Here is a 26,539-nt window from a genome sequence, read left to right on the forward strand (position 1 = left end):
ATTTCTCCTGTAAAAATATCAAAATGCAACCAATATCCACAAAGGTTGACATCATTACGATAAACATTAAGAGTTTAATGTTAATGATATTCTACTGAAAGTGAGCCTTCAGTTTTTTGAAAGTTCAAACCCAGCAACCCACTCTGTCGTTTATCACAATATTAACACACTTCTTGCTAACTGGGCTTTAATGAATACTCTGAAAGTCATTAATTCTATCTGTCTTGGAGTCTGACAAGCTGCCATCTCATCGGCTCAGGCCGAGGGCGCTCTCTGCTACTTTCCACGGGGTATGCAGGTGCACAGGGTTTCATTCCGAGGCTCAACAGTCAATATAAATCGCCATCCCTCAGTCGTGTCATATTCACCCTCAAATTCGCCTAAACTGTCCTTGACAGCTCCATCCAAATGATGGGTAGAATTCTCCTGCCCCCAATCATAGTTCTGCCCAAATGTAAATAAATAAAAGCCTTGCGCATCAATGAGCAGCAACCCATCCTTCAACAAAAGCCCCCAACAACCATCTCCTCCTCAGTATTGATTCAGACTGATTTTGACAAGAGGGGAAAATGGAAATTAATGTGATCCAGAATTGAGGAATGATTCATGTCTTGTTCAAATGAACAAAAGCCTGCCTGTTTGTCAAGAAAAGCCTCAGCTATGCTGGAACACCAACATGTTTGTCACAGGATGATCCAAGCCCAAGGGCTACACATAGAAAAGGAATCTATGATAAGTGTGGCACCGAGATCCAGCACCTCTTTTAATGGTTTGACAGGTCAAAATCTTATTTGTTGACAATAGTTCTGTTTTGAATGACAGCTGCATAGTGGCACTGTCTTGGAGTTTTTCTGCAAACGAGCGTTGTGTGTCTAGGGAATATGGAGTTAAAGTTTCCTTGCTTAAGTCTCACACGCACACGCACCTTATAATGGTGTGCACCAGGCTGTGACTGGTTAATTGCCAGAACCGCAACTGAAAACCTGCACGCACGCACGCACACAGTTTCTCTGACTCTTTCTCTCTCTCTCACTTACACACACACACAGACACTTTGATTCAAAGTCATTTCAGTGAAATAGAAACTTGAAGAAAGTGGAGGAAAAAAGATGAGCATATTTAACACAGTGTAAACACAAGCTGTGACTATGCACACACAGACATACACACACAATTGCTTGGAAGTCGCCAGCACTCCTGCAAGCCCATTTTCCAGTGTGATAATATCTTACAGCCACGTAGGAAATTCAGCATGTGCGTAAAGAAAGCGCCCGGAGGCCTCTGCAAACAGTGAAACCAAACTGCCCACTCGGACCCTAACATCCTGTGAATTGCTATGACCCTGCATCTGTAAAAGAAATGGCTACAACTGTAAAAGAAAAAAAAAAAGTACAGTAGAGTAAGACAAATGTTCATAAAAAATAACAGATGACTCAAAAGGATTCAAGTCATGCATCTGCCAGTGGAGGTCTGAAAGAGGAGAAGCCTGAGAACAATACGAACATCAGGTCTTCCAGACGTCACGCGTAGGCGATCATTGAGATGACAACACGGAGAAGAATAAAAAATGACTGCCATTTCCCTCCAATCAAACTTCATATTATGAAAAGAGAGATAAAGTGCATTGAAGCAAAGAGAAAAAGGCTCATAGTGAAACCACCTGTTGCCAGACCCCATTGCGGTGAGGGCCACTGTTTCGGGCCTGTGGCCTAACTACAGGAGACCGTGCTGACAGCTGCAGTGCCATCCTGGCTCTCCCAGCGGGGGCCCTCTCTCCTTGGCTCTAGTGGAGACGACATCTATGGTATTAACCAGGCATGGCAGCTGGGGATTATGTTAGTATTACGCCCTCGGCTCGATGCCACACGCTGCGGTTTAACACTGTAACACTAAGTCCCGTTCGTGGGCACCAAATGTGGGAAGCATTACCGGCTCTCTCAGCCTCATTATGTGTACCCATTACTGGCTTGGTTTGAAGGGATGAGGAAGGCGCATGGTAGGGAGTTAGGGAGGTGGAGGAAGCTTTCCACACTGTCAGCCATTATTACCCCAACAGTGAATAAAAGCCAGAGAAGCGTTACTGCTCATAATGACAAAAATACAAACGCCTGGGGTAGACAGAAGGACTGATCTGCTTGATTTATCACAAGCTGTGCTTGCATAATACAAGCAAGCATGCTAGACTATCAAGGCCAAATATGCCCGGATTTTTGGAGATTTGAGATTATTGCAAAAACAGAAGGTGAGCCATGCCACTGTTGTTCACAGCAATGTACTGTAAAACACCTTCAGAGGATTCAAGAAGTTCTCAAGGAGTGGAAAAGAATCCAGAGAGAAAAGAAGAAAATAGGACACGAGAGGAATCGGGAGAGGAGATGAATTGGGAAAGAAGAGGGATCAGCAAAGGAATCAGGATTGGAGAGGAAAGAAAAGGAGAGAAGAGTAATCAGGAGAGGAGAGGAAACAAGAGAAGAGGAGTCAGTAATCAGAATCAGAAGAGGAGTGGATTCTGTAGAGGAGAGGAATCTGAAGAGAAATCAGGAAAGGCGAGGAGAGGAAAGGAAAGGATCAGGAGCAGAGAAGAAACAGGAAAGAAGAGGAGAGCAAGTGGGAGAGGAATCTGGAGAGGAGAGGAGGACGCAAAAAGGACAGCAAGTGAAAAGAAGGAAGTTGACATATCCAGACAGACATGTGTGTGTCCTTCAAATGTTCCCCCCATGCAACTGCTAAAAGGCATCTGTGAAAATGATTATGCTACGGTAGTAAAGTGGACTCCATGGCTGACCTTGGGAAATTTAATTGTATAAAGCGTCTAAATGTTTCCGGCCGTAGCATACATATACAGAAGAGTACATATTCCAACCTTTGGACAAATCAAGTTTCAGCTGGGTTTTAGCCAGCTGATGTACTCTACTTTGCTCGTAATAAATTCAATCAAAGCAAAAGGTGAGGTTTGTTGGTGTGACACTTGAAATATGTATGTGTAGCAGTCAACAATAGTCAATTCATTACTGTGTTATCTGGGGACAGCACATTCTGTTTCCATGGCCATCGCACTAAGCATTTGGAAAGTGGCACCTAATCCAAGTGTTACAGGCCTATACGGTGAATTAGCGCTCTAGACCTTTGGCTGCGAGAGGTCCATTTGTGTCGAGTGCTATTTGTTTTTCCTCTCCGTCTTATCCCACAGCTCTTTGGGCTCAGGAATGTCTCGTCTCAAAACGATGCCTGATGCCTTATGTGTTGGCGAAAAAAAAAAAAAAAACACACTCGCACACACACCAGTACTTCTGCTTCTACTGGAGTCCTTGAAGCGTCTATCAACATGCCAAAAGCGGCCACTGAGTGCCAAAAGTAATGAGGCTATATGCCTGCTTTCCTGTTTGTCTCATCAGTCTGATGTTCAGACAGGGAAGATGCTCTACAACAAAGCCACAGTCAAGCAAATTCCATGTCCCTTTTCCGACTCTAAACAACTGGATCGGTCTGTTGCTAAAGCTGATAAAAGCACACCTGTCACGCCAGGGCATATACAAGCTTTGATTGTATCCAAATGTTGGATATCCATTAAAATGCATGTCAATGAAATCGTATAAAGTAAGGTTCCTCTCTGTTTGGACCTGGATTGGGGGAAAAACTCACTAATTCCAATGTACTGGCTCCTGCACATCCATAACTATTGAACCTGGAGCCTGATGAACTAATCTCATTTTTGAAAATGGAGAATTTTTTATTTCAGTTTATAACACTTATCCATTTTTTCCATAACTTGGACATAATTGGATTGTGAGAGGCTGATGGATATCCCAGCCCCTGTTCGTTCAGCTTTAACTGATTTGGAGCTTCTTGCTTGCCCTCCGTCCAGCCACTGTCTTTCTCTCTGGATGTTTAGTGCTTGACTTTTTGGATTATGGTAGTGATGTGAAATGTCACTATACCTATGCATTTATATCACAATGCAGGTGTATAGATTTTTAGGTTATGGTTTGAGCTGAGTGCACTGATGGATCATGAATACACGGAAAACAAAAAATAAAAGCTGGGTATCAAAAATACTCTTTAATTCTTTGGCCAGAAATGAAAATCTTTAAGCAGGGCTCTCTAGAACAGTTTGATAAGAAGGCATCATTGGACACAGTTTCCCTCCTCCTAAGTTGGACCTCATTCTCTAGTCTGCTGGCTCTAAAATCAAGCAACATCTGAGCACAGGAATCTGCTCGCGTCGCCCCCGAGTAGTGCTCGAGGATCGCTTTTGGCAATGGACGTTACAGACGTTGCATCACTGAGAGAGGCATGAAGGGAAAACAAAACCAAAAACTAAAGGACAACAACTGCCTACCCCCTCCCACCGCCTCCTCTATTTCCCCATGCAACCTCAGTAGCATTACAAAAGCATCTGTAAGTTCTAAGATTTCAAACTTTTAGGGACGGGCCAACTTTAAATCATGCAACCACATCCAACAGGCAAAAAAGCCAGGCAGCAAGTACTCTCATAGAGAAGATGTTATTATAACTCATAATTTTTTTCTTCCCCTCCTCCTGGGGTTCTCTCATTTCAGTTAAACCTCGTTCTGGGCTGCTGGAGCCCAAAAATGCTGCTAACCCGCTAGAGCGCTGGATGTTGTTTGGGTACCGAGGAGGAAGAGGAGAGGCTGAGGTCACTGACCTAACGGAGGAGGCAGGGTGACAGTAAGGGCAAGCCTGAAGGGGACAGAAAGGTTTGGAAAAAACGGACTAGTGTTTGGTATAGTTTGGCCTTGGGAAGTGACCCAGATTGAGCTTGGCAGACATGGCTCAAAATTCGTATTTATAAACTCATGTGTGCACTGGATATCCTGTGAAATCTGGAGTCTAAATGGTTTAGTGTGCAAGGAGAGTTCTGAGGCTAGTTCACTTCTTGACCTCAACATCTGAATATAAACAGAATTGGGGATAGAGAGAGAGAGAGAGAGACAGCGAAAGATACAGAAAGAGAGATGGACAGACAGAGGATTTGTGTATGAGCCAGTTAAGATGGCCTGTGGTCCTCCAGAGGGATGATACCTTATGATTTGTCGGGAAAATGACAGTGGTAATAAAACACGATGGGGAACATTTTCTGTACAAAACCGAGAATTGGAAGCAGCTCTCTGAGAAGGGCTGCCGAACCAAAGCAGGCCACGGTAATTGTCATTAAGTCTGACTGAGACCACATCAACCAGGCTGGCCCTCTGCCGGTCCTCCAGAACAAAGCGTGGAAAACAAGCCATCCCTTTAACCCAAATCCATACAGAACCATTCTCAAAGATGTCTTCAGACCCACAGCAGAGGCAGAACAGGATAACTAGTAGATTCTGCAAATCCATGACAGGATCTGCCAGTGCACTCATGCTGTCAGCAAGGGTGCAGAAATAGCACAATGTAGGCTAGTGTTCCACTACAGAATTACTCTATGTATTTTCTCATGGGAGTCCAAGTTCAATCAGTTGTACCAAAAACACTCTGGGATTTAGAAGAATGTGTCAAGTACATTATGAAAAGCTGATAACTATTTCTCTTAACATGGCACAGACAATAAAGGCTAATCTATGAAGGAAAGGGCTAAGGAGTCAAGGAAGCATTAATGGAGGGGACACAATGAAATGTAACATAATCTTTGCCGCTGTGTTCACTGTTTATGTGACGATGAAACGGCAACGTCATGTTGGCAGAGGAAAAAGGGGGAAAAAAGGGAAGAGAAGAAGACAACATCTCTCACCTAGGTGGAATCCGCTACTATAGTCAGCATCCTCTGGTGATGAGAAAAGAAAGAAACGAGAAGCCAGAAGAGAGGCAGTGCACAACATCATGTTATAGAGAATAGTCAGACACAATAGTAACAGGCACCTACCAGTCTAACCCCACACTGGAAAGGTAAATGGAAAAGTTCACAGAATGACATGAGAAAAAACATACAGGTACAATTGATAAGATAGAAATCAGACAGAGTTTCAGTTAATTATGTGCAGAGTAATAGCCATTGATGTAGTGGTTAAAAAAAGAGAGAGGTTAACTATGACCTCCAGTCCCTGGTCATCACAAGACAAAGGACTAAAATCTTAATTTTTTCCCCTAAAAATAAAACAATTAATTGAACTCAACAAGGCTTAGGCTACCCAAAAAATGTGGATAAACCCTATTCTACAAATAAAATCTCCATAAACTGAATTTGGGTTTACACTCCACTACATCCCTGGCCATTGGTTTCGATGTTTTTTGGAAGTCTGTGAATAATTTATTATTAAGTGTGAGTTTGGCAGGTGCAAGATTACTGGAGGTGTAGATGTGAAGGCATGATTCTCCACACCATGTTCACTCTAATGAAAATGACAAGTTAACTGGTGAAAGATTAAGCTTTGTACAGTTCAAGAGCCAACAACCTGCCAATAACTTGCAAACTCTCTAAAGTTTTTAGTGATGTCTGATGTTTCCCTTTAAAGAGCGATTCGTTTTGACATTAGAAGACAGGCCAAATGAAAAAAGGAAGGACACAGAGCAGAGGTGAGGGGTAGACCTTTCATTACACACAAAAATTATGGAGGGGAACCAGTAACAAATGGTTTGTGTATTGCAACGCTATCAGCGATCAGTAAAGCCCTAGCCCATGGGAGATGTGAGACAAGTAGTACCTTCGATCTCCTCAGCTGTGAGTGCAATAGAAGCAAGGAATGGAAATGAGTAAAAGTTAGAGAAAATGTTGGATTACAAAAAGTAAGTTGAGGGATGAGATGAGAGAATAAGAGGACGGAACCTACCAAACTCTAACGGCACATCGTCTTAGAAAAGCAAAACAAAAGACAAAAAGAAAAGTTACGATCTTAACTGCTTATGAAAAACATTCTAAACTGAACTATTCCTTTAAGTTGCTTGTGTCTGTTTATCATAAAAGTACACATGTGAAAATTTCATATTAAAATCTGGATGTGAGTTGGGTCATTTATTGCACAAAATTGAAAAAGTTCATAATTCTATTTCACTTTGCAATGTTTGTGAAAAATGTCAAACTTTACTAACACACCATTGCAGTACATCAATTACTCTATGGTTATTGCTATTGTCTCTACAGGTAGAATGACTACATAAAAAAATAAATGAAATATCAACTCAAGGGCCGATTACTAGCTTTTCTGGGGGCTTCAGCCGCATCTCACAGTCTCCAACAAAGAATGGGGACCTTAGCTGTGATGGACATGACTGAGTTATGATCATGAGAAGTATGGCACTTTGGAGGGAGATTGTAATCTTGAACGAAATCCAGGTCATGTGATGACAACTGAGCAAACTTCTTCTGCTGATGAATTCCATGAAAGGCTGTTACAAGCTTTGGAAAAGGCAAGTAAGAGGACCTTGAGTTAGTTTTTTGTTGTTGTTGTTGTTGAACTATGTAAATGAACTGTCTAAATCAATGTTTCTACTGCTTCTGTTTTGATACAACACATTTATATTCATTGTTACCTAGTGAGACACAGTCTGTGGTACATGTCTGGGGTGCATCCAGTGAGACTTCACAGAGAGAAACATATTTAGATTCAAAAGCCCCAACAGGCTACTAAATATCGAAACATTGTTATACAATTCAAACCAAAAAATTATAATGGCCATCTTGACCTAGCTTTTCTTCAGGGTAATGAAGCTTATGGGGATGTGGTTCATTCAAATTTGGGCAAGCTTTTGAAATTACTCCAGATGTGTAACAATGCCATCCAAACAGCTATAAGATGATGGTTTTTAAAATGGTGGCCGAGGTAGGATATGTGTGTGTGTGTGTGTGTGTTTGGTTCAAAATGCCATTTGGAGACACTTTTAGATGCTTCCTCCCCTTCACGTGTTCTCATTTTGTCCAAACAAGGTTAAATCAAAACATACATAACACCATATTACACAGTACGGGGCTTGCCTTATATCACTGTGTTCATTTCCCAGGGCACACTGTAGCTCAAGGAGATGTTCTGTCACTGGCGGAGTTAATGACTAGCCAAAACAGCCGTCAGGACCAATCACTGCACAGGTTGTTTTGTGCTAGTAATGTCTGGACTGAGAGCGGTGACTGTTTTGAAGTGTGGAGACAAACATGCTTTTATCTGACATCTTGTTTCACATGTTAGTGTTCACAGCAGTGTTCTTACTGATATAGCCCTCCTCCTGTTCTATTGTTACATTATAAGTTGAACCAGCACCTAAGCCATAATTTGAATGGGATGAGAGGTAATTTGGGGGGGGGTAGAGGGAAGCTTGAAAGAGGAAACAACAAGGATAATATGACAATGATAAAGCTATCTAAAATCCTTCCAAGTGCTGCCCTTATTACACTCTGGAAGGCTTTCATCTGGTGCCTATCTGCCACAGGAATGGTTCACATTGCCTAATGGCCTTGTAGCCTTGTACACCAGCATTACTAGTCTAATGAAACACCCTGCGATAACAATGCAGAATGTAAATTGACAGGGCACTGCTTACCTCATAATGTTTAAATGGTGGATGCAAAACCTTGTCCTTTGTGTTTTTTAAGGGTACATCTCACTCGTGTGCCCAAAGGATCTTTCGATAGCAGTGAAAATGAGCTGAAGTCATGATCTGATGTGAGTATATGTGGATTGCCGCGGCTGCAGTGATGGTGGCAGCCAAGCCTATCATTTACTAAGCGCAGGGAGCCATGGCTGCCCAGATTGTGGCTGCCAACTTTTGCAGACACAGTGCAGTCATCCAGTCTAAAACCAGTCAGCTAACCAGTTTTACTCGATGCTTCATGGTAGACTCCCCCCCTGGAATGGGATGCACGCTTAGGGGTATATCACATATCGCCCACATACCAAAGATTCACCACAGAGGGTGACTGAGGGGGTGAGATGAAGGTAGCGCTGGAAAGAAATGAAGGGATGGATGACAGAGAGAAGATGAGTGGATGTACCGTTTTTTGGCATTTTGGATGTTGTCTTAACTGAATTATGATAACTCTGTACTCATCAAAGTCATATCCAAGATCTGGAAACATGACGACATCGCAACTAAGTCTGAAGGGGAAATAAGCAACCAGACAGGTTGTAAACAACATTTTAGACAGACTATCTAAACAAATTTATTTGAAAGTAAAACCAAAAGAAAGTGAAACCAAAATGTTGGTAATACTCCCTTACCACACAGCAAAACAGTGTATGTTCAACTATGGTATGTATGGTGGTCCAAGTTGAACAAAGAAATCGATCTGTTAACTGATGGATTTTTATAACGAACAGTTTGGGTAACAACTGTACTGTTCAACTTCAGTTTCACTTCCAAATAAATTTTGTTAGTGACACTAATTAGTTGGATTTTGCAGTTAGGGAGTAGAGTGATCTTGGCTAAATGTTGAATGGTATGTCACCATCAAACCCATCCTTGTTATTGTCCTCATCATCATCACCACTAGGGTGTCAATGATCATCCACTTTTGCTACCTGAGGCAGCCGAGTCACACCACCCATTAGATTCACATAAAATTGTACCTTTACTCTATCCGTTAGTATTGGGTTATACTTGGTTTAGGAGCTCTATGGATTTTACCTGGCACAGTCAACCATGCAGAAGTGTGTCACTGCTGCACGACTGCTAGAAAATCTTTCAGCTATCTCCTTACATGGGAGGAAGAGACAAGAATGACCCCTAGTCAGCACCCTGTAAATGGCCCTGAGTTACGAGCTGATGTCACCCTCACAACCAGCCAGCATGCAGATGGCCTTCTCCTTGAACAAACTGGACGCTGTCGCTTTATATTTTGCTCTCTATATCTCTCTCTTTTTTGAACAACCAACATGACACAAGTGGAATTTTCCGGATGACACAGAATTAGATCTTCGTCATCCATCTTTTGGCTTTTAAATTCAGAGCTGATTATTCAAAGTCAGGATAAGGAAGTGAATGAAAGACAGAGAAGAGCTGGTCTGCATTTAAAGGCTGACTTTGTATATCACAAAATCTTATGAGTAACTCAGCATTGGGATACTGACAATGAACCAATATACAGCGAGTTTTAATGTGGTGCGAAAAAATAACAACTTCATCTATGAAACTTTAAGCGGGGTCTCTATTGGGGTTATCTGGCCCTAACCTTTGAGAATAAAATTGAACTTTTCTCCTGCACTCATTGTGCTTCTAAATCTACTCCTGCGTCTGTAAGTGTTTAAGCTGAGAAATGAAATTTACGGATAAATTGAAGACAGGGCTGGGTTCAAGGCAGCTTAAGACCAATCTTCGGTGCCATTTCGAAATGGTAAAGTCGCTCACTGAAGAGAGACGGCGCAAGGGTAAGAGGGATAGCGTTATAATGCATGGAGAGAGACGCAAAAGGCCCCAAGGTGAGCGATAATTGTGTCCACGTGTTTGGCAGACTGCAAACCAAACGAAACAAACAGACAGTGGGGAGGTTTTCATGTCAGACAGAGGAACAGACGTGCTGTAAGAAAGCCCAGAGAGCCATCAGGATGTTCAGAGAGAGCAGATGGGAAACCTGGAGAAGAGCCAGGTATCAATGGTAAGGAGCTGGGGGGTAAAAAGGGACGAGGCAGGTATGTCAGGTTGACCTGTACAGAGGTAAAATAGTTTATCTAACCCACAGCCGATTAATAATTGGCTTAAACAGTGAAACTAATGGTGCTTTAAACATCAGTTTCATAACCGAGGAATGCATCCATGAAAACGGCGAGAGCAACAGTCAGGAAAGGGATTATTTATATCTTGCAAATGTTAGGCGTAAATGGACACGGTTAGGCAATGCTTGCCGCAGTCCCTCGCCAAGACCAATATTGTTCCAGCCGACGGAGCTCCCGGGCTGGAAAGAGAGAGAGAGAGAAAGGGACCCCCTCCTCAATCACCACCTCTTTTCTCTGCTTGGTAACAGTCGGGTCTCCATGGTATCCTTCAATTAGGTTGTAGTTTATGGCCCCGGGGTCCAGCCGGGCCAGCCTATATGGGGCCAGAATCCAAACTTTGTCTCCCTCCATCTTTCTTGACTCAGCCACCACCGCTCCACAGGACCAAAGTTGCTACCGGATGTGACCCCTCAGCTGCTTCTCTCTCCATATTTTCCTCCCTCAGTCCATCAAAAAGCCTTTTTTTTTTTTTTTTTCAAAATTCTGCATCCTCTCTTTTCAGTTTGGACTTTCTTTTAAACCTTCCACTTTTATTCACTGAACTTGTTGCTTACACTCCAACTGGATCCAACATTTTTCTCTGAGTGAGTTTTTATTTTATTTTGAACACTAGGAAATGAATGTGTTCTTCTCTGCAAGAACATAGAGTGAACTGTTATCGTTCCCCAGTTAATCCTCAAGTCCTGAGAGGGCTATGTCAACTTCCTACTGCTGCTGCACACACAACTAATCCTTACAGTATGTATGACATTAGGAGGAAAATATTGCTGCAGCTCAAAGGAAGAGTTATATTCCTGTGGTAGGGTCTGCAGTGGACTCTACTACATTTTACACCTGCCCACTGTGCGGGTGGGGGGTCGTGGTGGTGGTGGCGGTGTGTGTGTGTGTGTGTGTGTGTGTATGTGTGTGTGTGTGGGTTACAAATCCCATAACTCATAAGAGGAACTGTGCCATTAAAATGAAATAGTAAGGGAACAGTACAGTACTGTCTGTCGAAAACTATTTAGCAGGCTATTTTTGGCCATCCTGCATCATGTATGCCAGTATGCGGTTGAACATAACCAGGAAATGACAACATCCATAATTCAACCAAGGGTTTGAATCTGAGGTAAAAGAGACTAATGCTAAGTTTAGAAGAGGTCAGTGTAGCTCTGTTGGTTATTTCTGAGCTACATATTGAAAGAGTCACATTACATTAAGGGCTCACCGCCATGTTGAGGGAAACAAGTAGCCAAATGGACATGTCTGTCTCAAAGTTGTAATCTACAGTGAAAAATATGGCCAATAAGAACTAGGTTTTGGTTCAATGGGGTCATTGTGAGACCAGAGCAGGCCTATAAAGCCAAGTACAAGTGTAGTGTATTTTTCTGAGGGTTCATGTTTGGGAAATACAGAATGAACGAAGGGAGACAAGCTGTAAATTGCAGAGGAGAGCCTGTTTGCTCTTTAGGCATAAATGGATGGTTATGAATGTGAAGATATATGTGCGATTGACAGCCGCCAGACAGATGAAGACAAAGTGAGTAAGGGATGCACGGAGGGAGGGCGGGAGTGTGTGTTGGAAGGAGTAAAGAAGAGAGGTTTTTGTAAATAGACTTGCAAATGAGAAATTACAGAGAGGAACATAGGTAAGTCTGGACTTTTTTGGTTTCTTTTAGTTTTGAAGAACATTATTTTGCAAAAATCAAATAAAGCGATGCAAGTAAACTTAAGACTTAAGTCTGTGTGAGGTGGGTTGGCCCATCCAGGAGAATGGCGTTAACAGCAGCCTCAGGAGGAGGGTGCAGTCTTAAGATGTGCAAATGTTGCCGATTTGAGCTTGAAATGTGTTTTTTCTGATGTAAGAAAATCAAAATTTTAAAGTAGACCTCTACTGCACACTCCGATGGCTACTATACATTTGTTTTTGGCGGCTGATGAGAATGAAGCTGGTGAAGATGTTCAGTCATTGCTATTGAATCAAAAGTCAACATTCCTGTCAATAAAGCAGTTACAGGCTTCTTTTTAGGAGACAGTTGTGTATTTTGATTTGACTGGTCTACACTACAGACAACTGTTTGACATTCCAAATGGCAAATCAGTTGAATCTTTTAAAATTGGATCTATTACTGGCATCACCGTAAATCCTACAACAGTGGCCTGTCATTTTGAACTTCACAGTAAAGCTCACTCACACCCACCATCAACACACCTACTGTTTGGAATTACCCTCTATGAAGAAAATCAGACTGGCCGATTCAAAGTAATGCTGCAAAAGAATTGAAGGCAGCTGTTTTTCTATGTTATTTTGCTGTAGTGATGTTCACTGTATTCTATGTCCTAGGTTTAAGACTATAAAATACATTTTTTAGACTTAAACCTAGGACATCCCTAATTGTTTCTGCTGTCCTTTTCTTGTGTAACATTGTTTATGTCTTCTGTCTTCATTATGAAGCAATCATCAATCTTTGATTTATAAGGGTCATTTAGCTATAATCCCTCCATTTCCTGATCTCCTTCATTCAGGCTTGTTATAGCATATTTCTGGTAAGTACTCCAGCTGATGCATTCTCCCTAACTGTACTGCTGTACTGACTGGCCAGGGTTTGGGTCAGTGTTACTGTACAGGCTTGCATGACATGGTACAATAATGTGCTCCACAATGCAGTTTTGCAACTCAATCACATCTGTAGGTCTAGTATCAGATCATTAAGCCGTCATTAGGCTCTCTGAGATGTGAAAAGGGGAGCTGGATGGGTAGTTCGGCCGGTGCTTTGGCTGGAAGGTGTAAAGGCTCAGAAAGGTTTTCCAGAGTGCAAACCTCTTCCTTCTTCGCATTAAAGTTCCTGCATGACCACTTCGACAAATAGAGAGGGAGAGCGCGACAGAGGAAGGAGAGTCTGGCAAGAGACTGAAAGAGAGACTGAGAGTGAAACATGGAACAGACAGGAAAATAAGAAGGAAGGTAAATCCAGACACAACACTTCCTCTGATGACAGCCATGAAGCATTGCAACTGTACAGTGAGGTTCAGCGGTGGCCTCAGAGTGCAGGTGTAAGTTCTGACCAACATCCCTGACATTCAAACTTTGTTAGTTACTATCCTCTGTACCCATTCTGCTGTATTATCTTTCCTAAGCCCACCCACCAGAGTCAGTGCGCTGTTTTCTTGTGTTGTGCTCTGATTTGTTAGGGACTTATGGCAAATAATATATGCTTACATGATCGTCTGCTAGAGGTCCTCTGGAATGGGAGAGTTGCAACAGGTCGTCGCAGTGCAAATCTCCTGGAAGAAGAGAGAGGATAAGGAAAAAGAAAGAAAGAGAGGCACCATAAAACCATCAGTTTTCATGACTGTATTGGGGATAATAAACACTCCCTGCTACACTACAGAGAGCCCACTCTTCAGTATCCAACACTTTCATTCTGTCAGCTGAAACGGGTGAACGAAAAGATGGGGCAGGAAAGAGTAAGGAGATAAAGGAAAAACACACTAGCTGTTGATAAAACTGCAGGAATAAATCTGAATGTTTGCGAAATGTTTCTCTCTTCTTTTGCTTTCCTCCCTCCTTCTTATGTGCATGTTTTTTTTTTCCTCCTTGGGTGCTTTTGGATGGTGCCAAGAAACTGCCCTGGCCTCCTGAGCTCTGTGTTGCACATCAAGTGCGGCCATCTGAGCGCACACTGATGTGTGATTTTCCATCCACTTGCCGTCCAAAGTGGATCAGTACCAGTGCTATCATTTTCTGTCATTAGTCATTTCGGGCCAGCCATTGTGCGGAAATCCAGACTATTTTGGCAGTGTGAAGCAAGAAAAAAAAAATGAGGGTGAAAAACGGTGAAAACTTATGTGACTGGGACAGTAGTAAAGACAGTTGGGCCATCCTTCTTAAAAATCAACGGCAGACAAAAGAGGTTGGTCTAGTTAGGGTTCTTTCTTACCTCTCCTGGAATTGTTTGGAAGGGATTAAGCCAGCACGGGGGTTAGCGTCACCCTCAAGTTTGGCCTGCCACCAGGTTGCATCATCTTGGCTCATGATCTGAAGGATGGAGCCTTTCTTGAAGGCAAGTCCAGCCTCCTTACATGGGATGGCTTTGTCCTCCTTAGGGTCGTAGTCAAAAAGTGCCTTCACAAACACCTGGACATACCATGAAAGAGGGGGAGAGAAGAACACAAAGAGCTGGATTGAAGGCACAACAGGAAAAAGCAATGGTTCACTGTAAATTACCTTTCGCTCCATTTCATGGAGTGTTAACTCCAACGACCAGAGAGATGCTTCACCAACGCTCAGGTTGATTTTTCTAGAAAGGTTACTGCAACCAGAACTTGAAACCTTCAACTGCTGGCCCAGTCAGTCTCTCCATGTGGTTCCATTAACACTTAGAACAGACTAAGCCCTTAACATATCCTGAGTCAGAGACTCCAGTTGGAAGTGCCCTCTTTTACTCATTGAATTTCTCTAATTCTAATCATAAGCTAATATAAGTAACATTTCCACACCATAGAACAAACCGATACAGAAAAAAGCTTGTTTTCTTTCTTTAAGGAGTTGGTGTTATTTGCTTTGGCAGTTAGACCAACACAAAGCAGGTTGGACCTTATAGTGGAAAAATCTCCCACATCTTTTCCTGTTGTGAGTGCAGAGCTGCAATCTAAAGCACCTTGCTTCGTCTTCTGTCCAAATTGAGTTCTATCATGATGAGTTATCACTCCTAAGACATCTCAGTAAATGTGGAAAGAAAAAAGAGAGGGAAGGAAAGTGTGTATGTGTGAGAGAAAGAAAATGTGGGAGATGGAAGGTGAGATTACACTTTTTGATATCCTATTGATTTAAAGGGTGCTTTGTGCCATGTAGTGAAATTATGTTTCAGACAGAGATGTTTTGTTTGGGTCATAACAGCAGCTTTGGCTGCTAAACCCTCCAGCAGAATACACTCATACATGTAAACACAGAGATCTACTACATTTCTTCCCTTTGCTCAGTTTTGTTGGCCTGTATGTATTCAGCCATTTAACTGCTACACTACCTGATGTTAAGTGCAAAGGCTATTTTCATGAAGGAGTGGCTGAGTGTTTGGCACTGGCAGACTATTTTTCAGAAGGGTTACTTAAACAGCCGGACACTTTCAACCATTACATGATGACAAAGGATGTAAGTGGCCCACCTTGTCCTCAAAGCCTCTGTTACACATGCAGGGTGGGCTGCCCTGTGAATAATGATAAACCGCCTTTGACTCTGGACCTTAAAAAGAGAGAGTGGATAAAGTTTCTGTCTGCTACTGATAGATGAGCACGTGAGAAATGGTGTATCAACTCCCCAGTGGGTTAGTGGTATGCTGTTTGGAGTGACAGTTAAACCATCCTTAAAATGGATAGCTACAAGGTACTGTCTACTGGTGAAGCTTCTTGTAACAGTCGTTATTTGCCTTTTCCCAGAGGAAAAATAAATAAATCAGTGAAAAGTCTATGATGTTGCCTTGTGGTCTATGCACCTGAAGTATAGGATAATCTCACATTCAGATTACCACTATAGTATACTACAGTTTATTTTGTTCATCAGTGTTATAGTGTTTAAGGTAAACTTCGCACCATTCATTCACACCCCCTATCTTGCCACTGCCTCTGCTGCATCTGCTGAAGTCTCACTAAGCTTAGCTAGCAGTTCAGCTAAGTCTGGCTCTGAGTCTTGGGCCATCAGTGAAGGTGGGTGACATGTGGTGGGGTCACCGTCAGTGCTCTTAATGTTATCTGGTAATACAGATAATCTGGTAAGGACAATTTGGGTTGCAAGACTGAAATGCATGCCGTTATTTTGCCAGTGTACAAGAGTTAGTAACTATGGTTGTATGAATTGGATGACTGACAGATGTATTATCTTGGCATAAAAATGGCTAAAATGCATCCACTGTAAACAGTCAGGGGGATGCAGGGATGCAGGACCAACAATCTGAGAGAAATGCGATGGCGCAGGGGACGGGGATGTTGGTGATAACGGAGCAACTGTAGAAGCACTGCCGTTGGGTAGTGGGTCTGGGTTTGCGTACATTTGAAAATGTGAAGGGGCATGTTCAGGCTACAATAGGGTGTCTCTTAAAAAAGGGTTTATGAAGAAAAATGTTCATATTCCTTAGTGTTATCTATAGCCATGTGTATTGTTTTGTTATTGGTACAAAACTCAGGTAGTGTTTCTGCAGTAGTGTCACTGCACTGGTTATTGTATTTTCCCTTCTCATTACCATTATATAGCTCTCCTCATTCCTTGTACATACATCATTTCCTCACTGTGGCTCAAAAACAATGTTCTACATCCAACAAAAAGGTATCATGCTGGAGGGAAGAAGGTCACTCTGTTTTTTAAGTCAATGACTGTAACCCAATCAACTTAATGATTAAGCCAGGACAGAACCTACCTTTGGCTGCTTGGTTGGCGCCTCCTCCTTGACGCCAGGAACAACTTTGAAGGTAATGGCTCCTTGTGACTGTGCCTGAATATTGGGAAAGACAAGACAGATACAGCAGGTTAGGTTAAAGAGAGAGGAGGCAGAAACAGCAGTCGTCTGCACTTGCAAGTATTTCACAAAGCACCTAATCCAGTGAAAGTCACGTAATGCAAAGCAAAGTTTGATTTTTCAGCAACAGAAGGGTTATTACGATTGGATGACTCTGCTTGACAGGGACAGAATGTGTGGGGAGTGGGGTTAAAAGGAGAAGTGTTGAGAGCTATCATCTGCTCTGGAGGACTTTCTGTCTGAGAAGGCCTCCAGAGTTTAAAAGGCTCTCTCTTTCCTCTCCAATTGTCCCTCCTGGCAGAGTCCATGCCCATGACGGTACTCATTTGAGGCCTGTGGCAGAGCCTGCTTGGAGCAACTACTAAGCATCAATCTTATCCAGGGGGACCGTGTGGCTCAATGCATTTTGTCTAAAGGCCAGTAAAGACATGTAGAGAAAGGCCAGTGTTTGGTTTTCAGCACAGCGATGGGAGGCATGGGGTTCTGGATGTGTTAGGCGAGGTTTTTGCCATCACAAACAAGGAATGTTATTTTCGCCAAGGGAGTGGAGCTGAAAAACGGGAGAAACCCTTGGACAGCACATACACACACAAGGCTGAATGCAGTCAAACACATGAGGCTTACCAGAATACGAATTATTTCCTCTGGTTTCTTGTCATCCACAGGGATTCCATTGACCTCCTTTAGTTCATCCCCAACATGAATCAATCCTACCATACAAAAACAAAAAGTCTGCATATCTACAATCACTCTGATATTCCATTATACTAATGCCCTAATATAAGTGAGCTACTGTGTAAAGGTCCATTGCTTACAAAGCCTGGGGATTTGTACAGTACACCAGATTAACGTTTATCGTCATGGCGGCATTTGAGATTGGAGAAAAATCAAAACATTATTGTCGACATGTGGAAATTTGCCTATGGCCTCACTGTAGCAAGACGGAAGAACAGACTGGACACATTGGATGTAAAATCAAACAGAAAATATGTGGATAACATAGCAGAGCTTCTCAGTATACTTGTCATTCATGTTCATATTATAAAGTGGAAAAGTACAATCTATGGGACAGAACTGGCAAATTCAGGTGCATAGATAATTGCTGAATACATCCCTTCTTCGTTGCACACTGGATATAATCTAGTTGTACTGTAAATCACTTTCACACTTGACTCTAGACTGCAGACTCACATAGCTGAACCCACGTAAGAGAGAAAAAGGGTTGGAACTGACCACTTCTGTCGGCTGCCCCTCCTCTCATGATCCGGGCCACGAGGATGGCTCCTGTGTGTTCGTCACACCTTATTGTTGCTCCCTACAAAGAAATAAAAGAGTATACTTAAAATTTCATGTCAAATAATGACAACCCAAAATGACAGTCAGAGGTATCTGGACGTAATTCAATTCTTTTAAATAACAAAATAGAACCTATCTATCCATCTATGGTGTCTTATGTGGGGGAATGGACACTTTTCAAGTCTATGTTGCATATCTTTTAATAAAAATTTATGGCATGGTGCAGGTAAAACCAGTTCAGTTTACTCACTGCCCTTTTCTTATAACAATCTTTGTACCTTCCATTTTACATATGTCTGTACCTATGTGATAGCAAGTATTCAGTCTTTGTTTTCCTAAGAAGGCACGGCCAATAGTTATCACAGACCACCACCGACACCTAATCGTTACTGTTGGGGTTTTCATAACACACGAGGGATCATTTAAAACTGTAAACCAATGCAATATTAGTAAGGGGACAAAAGCTGAAAGGTGGGTTTACATCAAAGTGTCCATTTCATTGCACCTTTAAAACTAAATACCCTACTAATCAACAACAATAGATTATGAGCATGCAAGTGAAATTATCCAACAATTGCACATTGAATGATTTCAAAAGGATGGGTAGACTGTTGTAGTGTGAATCACCCGGTCACTGCAGTAGTAGTGGCAGTAGGTATCAATCTTTGAAAAAAGAGCAGGCCTAGAAGGAGAAGGCTAAGGGTCAAACAGCTACGAGACAGTAGACACAAACACACACAGTTGCTAAAGCCTTTCCTGTTCTCCTTTATGGGCTTGGTGCTCAGCCAGAAAGAAACACAGGGAAGAGCACTGTGTCTAAACTTCCTTATTTTAAATGACGGTGTTCAGCGGTGATGCATTTACCAGTAAACCCAAATAGCCTTTTTCCTTTATAATAAAACAATAGGCTTAATGGGTGATCACCTGTCACAGCCCTCCCACAAACATTATTTAGGTACCAGCCTTGCTGGGATTTAGGATGTAATAGGAGAGCAAACAGCATGTTAACGTGATCTTCATCCTTGCTTGGGCCTGACGACCCAAACCAGACAGATCATATAGTGGACACAGTTAGTCACAGCTGAAACTCATCCTTCTACCCTTTTCTAGCTGCTATTCTCATCATCCTTAAAGATTGTTTTTATTTCTTTTGCAAAAAAAAAAAAAAAAAAAAAAAGAACATGGTAGGAACGTTCCTCACCCCGCTCACCAGCCATGCTTTATTTCAGCTGTCTGAACCCACTGCCGCCTGCGTTGACCACTGGAGTACAACAACATGGCCCTCTGGTTTGTGATATTTTCCTGTTTGCCTTCCTCTGACAGGCCCGAAGTAGTTCTGGCTACTACCATCATGGGAAGCACAGGAGGAGATATCAAAACAACCTCCTCAAAGACCAAAGGAGCCTCTGGTTTGTGCCACTTCACCGATCTATTAGCATGTCATCTTGCTTATTTTCACAACCTATTCACACCTAATGGTTTTCCTCCTAGATAATGGTTTCCTCACGGCGTTCGGGGTGGTGGTATAGATGAAAACAGGGAAAGACATCAGGATAAGACAGTGGTAGTGTCTGTAGAGAGTTGTGGACCTAATGGAATAATTTGGACAATTAAAGAGACGCGAGAGGTTGCAGTAGGGGAGAAATCAGTGGAGCAGGTCAGCAAGAGCGAAAGGCACTGTCAGAACCCTGTGTCAGGGTTACATATAACCCCAGCAGTGTGACTTAAAGCAGCTGTCTGTGATGCAATGGCCCCCAGACAGACAGAGAGGCCTTTTTGTGTGTGTGTCTGAAAGAATAGAGCACTGCATGGAAAGAGACAGACTGTGACAGACAACAGGGTGAGATGGGGAGTTTGTAGGATATGTCACAGGAGTATTCGGACATGTGGTCATTAACTTTCTCTCTCTACCTTTTCTTTCTGTCTCTCCTTTGAGCTGATCGATGGCCTGTGGTATGATGGATGTTTTTATTGTGTCCCCCGGGGTCCTGGTGGCTGGTGGCAGTCTAAAGGCTAACTAAACAGCAGAGTGGCAGCCTTGGACTCAAAGTCTGTGAAGACAATGGGCTGCACAAACTCCACAGACGTACTCCACACCACGTCTATGGCTATCTATGGAATCGGCTCACATATGGTGTGTAGATATAAATCGAGTTTTGACACATATGGCTTACATCACATTGAAACCCTGATGCCATTTAGAAACACCACTTTTACAACTTTTATTGCAAGTGGCAATGGTGATTACAGAGCAGCACACTTAGCATGCAAACACACAAAGGATGGGGTCATGAACCCAAATCTCCGGGAAGCAAGTAAAACACTTTATCCCCATTCAAACCACTATGCCTTATGTTTTTCAACACCAGTAGAGAAACAAACAGGGGTATCAGTGGACAAATTTGCCCAAGCTTGTTTTCCTTATACACCTCGCTGACTCTCTACTAGTACTCATTTGAAGCTGTAGTCATTTTAAAGCCTTTATACTTTGCGATACTCATCTGACCCACTGCCCTCCGACGTAATGGGACCACGTAGGCCAGCCATGGGAGCTGGGGATTTATGAAGGGAGGGGGAACCTCCCTTCATAATCTGGCCAGCTCCAGTCTGAACTCAGCACTGCTTCGGTAGCAAAATGAGCTCTGTCTGATAAGAAAAGCTGAGGGAGGCCAAAACGATCCAGTGGCAACATGAGCGAGCCAAACTGGAGGTTAAGTGAAAGACCAGAGGAGAGTCAGGCCTGACAAGTTGACTGGGAGGGAGATAAAAGTGGTAGACTGTGGGTAGATGAGTGGGGGTTTGGGGTTAAAGTGAGAGTTGACTTATTGAGTGAATGAATATATAAATGGAAGGGATATGATGAGATATTATGATAGAATGTAGAAAAAAGAATGGAAGGGAGCGAAAGCAACGAATAGAGAGAAGAATAGAGATTTAAAAAAAAGGTTTTAGAACGGAATTAGAATTTTTTTACCTATATAAATGAAAAGTTCTGCCTATCATGCTGAACTTTTCAATGCCAAAATCCATCCATCCATCCATTATCTGCCACTAATCCCAAATCTGGTCAGGGTGGCATCAGGTTAGGCAAGGCAGTCCAGACGCCTGTCTGCACGTGAGTTGCCTAAACCACTTAAAATAGCCTGTCTGGACATCAGTTGCCTAAACCACCTGAGCTGGCTCTTTTCAACGCAAATGAGCAGCGGCTCTACTCCAAGCTCCACTCGGATGTCAGAGCTCCTTATCCTATATCTAAGGCTGAGCCCAGCCATCCCACAGAGGAAACAAATTTAAGTTGCCTGTATCTGCAATCTCATTCTTTCGGTCATTACCCAAAGCTCACATAGGTAAGGGTCAGAACGTAGATTGACTGGTAAATCAAAAGCTTTGCCTTTCGGCTCAGGTCCCTCTTCACCACAATGGTCCGGTACGATGCCCGATTTACCGCTTCACACGTGACTGCAAACCGCCCCAGTGCATGCTGAAGTCACGGTCTGATGAAGCCAACAGAACCACGTCATATGGAGATAGCAGAGATGCAAGTCTGAGGCCCCCAAACTGGACATTCTTCTCCCCCGGCTGCGCCTTCAAATCCTGTCCATAAAGATCAGAGACAGGGTTAGTGAGAGGGGACAATCCTGACGGAGGCCAAAACCCACCGAAAACGTGTTTGACTTCCTGCTGAGAATATAGACACAACCCTCACTATGGTTAAATAAGGAACGAAAGGCTCGTAGCAACTGCCCCGGAACTCCATATTCCCGTAGAACCCCCTTTAAAATCCCCCAAGGGACCCAGTCATAGGCCTTCTACAAGTCCACAAAACACATGTAAACTGGATGGGCAAACACCCATGACCCCTCAAGCCCTGCAAGGGTAGAGAGCTGGTCCACTGTACCACGGCCAAGCCGGAATCTGCATTGCTCCTCCTGAATCCGAGGTTTGACGATCGATCGGAGCGTCCTTTCCGCCACCTTGGCATAAGCTTTGCCCGGGAGGCTGAGCAGTGTGAGTCCCCGACCAATTGGACACACCCTCAGGTCTCCCTTTTTAAAAATGGAAACCACCACCCCGGGCTGCCAGTCTAAAGGCACTGTCCACAACCTCCATGAGACACTGAAGAGATGTGTCAGCCAACACAGTCCAACAGTGTCCAGAGCCTTCAGCATCTCAGGGCAAATCTCATCCTCTCCTGGTGCCCTGCAACTGAGAAGATTCTTAACTACCTCAAAGACCTCTGCCAAAGATGAGTGAGGCTTCCCCCGAGTCTTCAAACTTTGCTTCTTCCTCAGAGGATATGTTGGTCAGGTTCAGGAGCTCCTCAAAGTGTTCCTTCTGCTGCCTGTCTATATCCCCATTTCGAGTCAGCAGTTCTCTTCCCCCGCTGAAAACAGCCTGGCCCAAGTCCTGGTTTCCCTTTCTAAGACACAAGATGGTTTGCCAGAACTTCCTTGAAGCCTACTGAAAGTCCTTCTCCATGGCCTCCCCAAACTCCTCCCACACCCAGGTTTTTGTGTCCACGACCGCCGCAGCTGCAGCCCCTTCTGGCCTGCCAGAACCAGTCTGCTGCTTCAGAAGACTCCTGGGCCGACCAGGCTCTGACAGGCCTCCTCCTTCAGCTCGAAGGCTTCCCTCCACCCTGCCACCATGACGACCTTCCAACTACAACCACTAACAGCCACGTCCACAATGGATGCTCTGAACATGGCCCAATCAAATTCCATGTCCCTGACCTTGGGCTGCGTGCAAAGTTCTTCCTGAGGTGGGAGTTAAAGACCCCACGGACAGGGGCCTATGCTAGACGTTCCAAGCTAAACCTCATTACATATTTGGGTTTGCCGCATCTGTCTGGCTGCCTCCCCACCCATCTGATCCAACACACCGCCAGGTGAAGGTCTTTTGACAGCTCTGCTCTTCTCTTTACCCAAGTGTCCAAGACATACAGCCACAGATTAGATGATATGACAACAAAGTCGATCATTGATCTCAGGCCGAAGGTGTTCTGGTATGAAGTATGCTTATAAAACACCTTATACTCCAATATGGTATTTGTTATGGCCAATATAAGTCTTGCACAGAAGTCCAACAACAAAACATCACATGGGTTCTGATCATGCAGGTTACTCCTAATCACCCCCCTCCAGATTTCTCCGTCGTTGCTCACATGAGAAACGACAACAGTCAGAGACCCTCTCAGCGGGTCACAGTCGCATTGAGGCGACCCTCTTGCTCCCTCGGGAGAACTCCAACAGACTCAGCCGGAAGCTCATGACTATCCCAAGACTATTCCTAAGTTCTGTACAACCCCATTTTTCCTGATCCTTGATTATTTCATATGTGCCAGATTTTCCCTTCCGCCTCATTACAATCTACAGTCCACCCTCATTCTCTCAATCCTCCAGGGGTATAACAGACTCTGCTGGAGGCCTGGCAAATGCCTTGGATGCACTGAGAAGCAGCTGGAACCAGGGGGCAAATCCAACCTCCTGAACTCAGCATCACCTTCCCCTGTGCCCTGATACCCTATGGGCCTTGCATGACCACTAATGAGGAGTCCCTGCTCCGTTAAACAAATACATAAACAGTCAGGCTAGAGCCTAAACAAGCTGAATAATGGGTATACGGGGGGCATACATAAGGAAGAAACAAAGTTTGTAAAGACCCTAAAGCACCAAGATGGGCTTCCTGGTGTGACAGCTAAGCATTAGCAAAACCTTTACATCTAGCCTTCAACGCCTACTGGCACATGGAAGCCATTTCAGAGTTTTCCTTGCACATGGAAACAGTGCAGGAAGTCAGAAGTCTACGTCTGTCAAAGCACATACACGCATGAGTGACAACATGTGTGGATGTGTTTTTGTGTGCATGCAAGCATGTCTGCGTGTGTTTCTTTGAGAGTCTAGCGATGGGCTTTTATCTGAATTCAGGCCAAAGAGGCCTGAGAGAAACCTCGAAAGACTGGATGATTGATGCTGGACAGTCAGTTTACCTGATGAATAGGCTACACTATGTTTGTAATTAGAGACAAGGCTCCACTTAACCATCAAGTGGCTCAGCTCCACATTTTTTAAAAAAACTTTTTTTTAAAAATGTTGGGGCTGATTCTCTCTTCCTGTTATCAGACATTGCTGCAGTTTGCCCTCTTGATGAGCAAAAAGAGGAAGTTCTTCCAGAAATTATACACTGAAGGGCATAAAGCGCAGAAATACACAGTCAAACACAGAGACGAGAGGGGGTTCGCCTTGGACTGAGGAGGGCCTTCTAGCTGTGGCCAATTAGTCATCAGTAAGGTGATCCGAAGCCTCCACTCCTAACGTGATCAGCTCCATATGCAGCCACTGCTCCTAGCTCTATTCCTCAATTTCTAACACATAAATGCCTCTGATTGTTATTGTTGGGCTGGCTCAAATGCTACAGCTTAGTCTCTGCTGTCTGATGAGGAGAACTGGAGTGACGCTTGTCCATATCAAGCCATCACCCTTCCCAGTGCATGCACTGCAGCACACATGCTGACATGGCCGCCATATTAAGTATGTGATGACAAATGGCTCACACCTCATACAGTGCAGAAAAAAAGAGAGAATAGGGACTGAAATTTGGATCCCCTCCTGTATGAGAGTGTGTGTTTATTAGACGAAATGGAATGGAGGCAATATTATCCAGGGAACTGTCAGTGCACAGTAGTGGCATTAAACTTCAGCAGATAAGAGGAGTAAGACAAGCTGAATGTTGGAAGTCTCATCATGTTATCTTGGCTGGGATTGGCCACAATGAGTTTCTGGCAAGCTAAGACTTTATGGGGCAATTAGAATGCCCTCTGGCTGATGGACTGGAAGGATGGCTGGATGACATGATGGAAGCTGGCTGGCTTGTACTATGGTTGTATGGATGACGAGAGGGCTGGCTAATTGCCTTGGCCTGGGTCATCATAAGTCTCGGGGTCCAAGGCAGGCTATGTGTGCCCCGTCTAGTTAGGGCCACAGTGGGACAAAAGGATCCTAGGATCTCTTTACCTAAGCCATGGCCGCAACCAAAGCCACTCCACTATTCTTAACCCACCAGGGAAAATAAGCACGTTGCTCCATTTCAAACACACAGCCCTCGCCCCATAACGACCACTCAAAACATCGCCTCGTGTATCAACTGAACGATGTGGCATTTGACAAACATTATTTCTCCCTCCAAATTTAGAGTGACAAGGGAAAACAAACATAAGCGGCCCGGACACAGAGGCCGACATGTTTTGACATGATGTCACTTAACAGCAAAAGTGTAACGGCGACAATAAACTCCTGCCGAATGCTGTGTTGACTGGTATGTTTAGAGGTATAAATGCAAGTGTAGTGGAAACACATGCTGGCATTCTTCACACCAGATGGTGACCATGGAAAAATCAGATACAAAGTGGGAATGAGCCTCCTGGACATTAAAATACAATTACATCCAATCATATCTGGTGTTGGAGTGTGTCATTTCATCTTACCTCACTGAGATGGCACAGAGCCCCCCACACATAACACACATGACTGTTCCACACACACTGAGCCCAGCATATTTATGAGTTCTTACATACTTTCTCAAATGCTGCAGACTCCCGTGCTGCTCAGAAAGAGTAAAATCATGTAATATTAGTGTATTCGCTCATGATCAGAAAATCCATTTAGCGTTATGGTCACCTATAAAGATTAATACAGCGCCGTAAAGAATTAGCAGGAGCCCAGATGAAAATCTATATTATTGTTGCAAAGAGGAAGAAAAAAGAAAGAAACCAGAGAGCAGTAAAAGGTACTTGAGGTTATACATCAAATTATTTTTCTAGCTGATGCAACAGAGCTGCCACTGCAGGCCAATCCCCTTTGGGTGACCTGTTGCATGCCTTTCCACCTGTTTTATTAAATCACTTGTGATTGAGACTAATAAAAGCTACTCTTCACACCCTATCCTTTCTCCCTCCTTCCTACTCCGCCTCTCAGACTAAACCAGGCTCTGGTTTCCCTTTTTATTTCCTTAACCTCGGTCTTGACCCACCAGTCGTAATTAACAAGTATACTGAGAAAAAAGAAAATTGCAGGTGATTATTATGATAATTATGGCAAGCAGGAGGAATTCCAG

At 43.5% G+C, this 26,539-nt stretch overlaps 1 protein-coding gene across 2 annotated transcripts in view; it reads right to left on the reverse strand.

Annotated features, from left to right (window-relative positions):
* mpp7a (membrane palmitoylated protein 7a) overlaps nucleotides 1-26,539 on the reverse strand; it is a 133,951-nt gene that overhangs the window by 23,974 nt on the left and 83,438 nt on the right. For both annotated transcript variants that reach the window (XM_040127227.1, XM_040127228.1), the window contains 5 exons: nucleotides 18,365-18,446; nucleotides 17,756-17,841; nucleotides 17,033-17,107; nucleotides 14,564-14,760; nucleotides 13,843-13,907 (listed from right to left, as the gene is read on the reverse strand). In XM_040127227.1, the coding sequence (XP_039983161.1) occupies nucleotides 13,843-13,907; nucleotides 14,564-14,760; nucleotides 17,033-17,107; nucleotides 17,756-17,841; nucleotides 18,365-18,446 (505 nt within the window). The remainder of the gene's footprint in view (nucleotides 1-13,842; nucleotides 13,908-14,563; nucleotides 14,761-17,032; nucleotides 17,108-17,755; nucleotides 17,842-18,364; nucleotides 18,447-26,539) is intronic.

Source organism: Xiphias gladius, chromosome 5, assembly GCF_016859285.1.
Source record: "Xiphias gladius isolate SHS-SW01 ecotype Sanya breed wild chromosome 5, ASM1685928v1, whole genome shotgun sequence".
Classification (NCBI taxonomy): Eukaryota; Metazoa; Chordata; class Actinopteri; order Istiophoriformes; family Xiphiidae; genus Xiphias; species Xiphias gladius.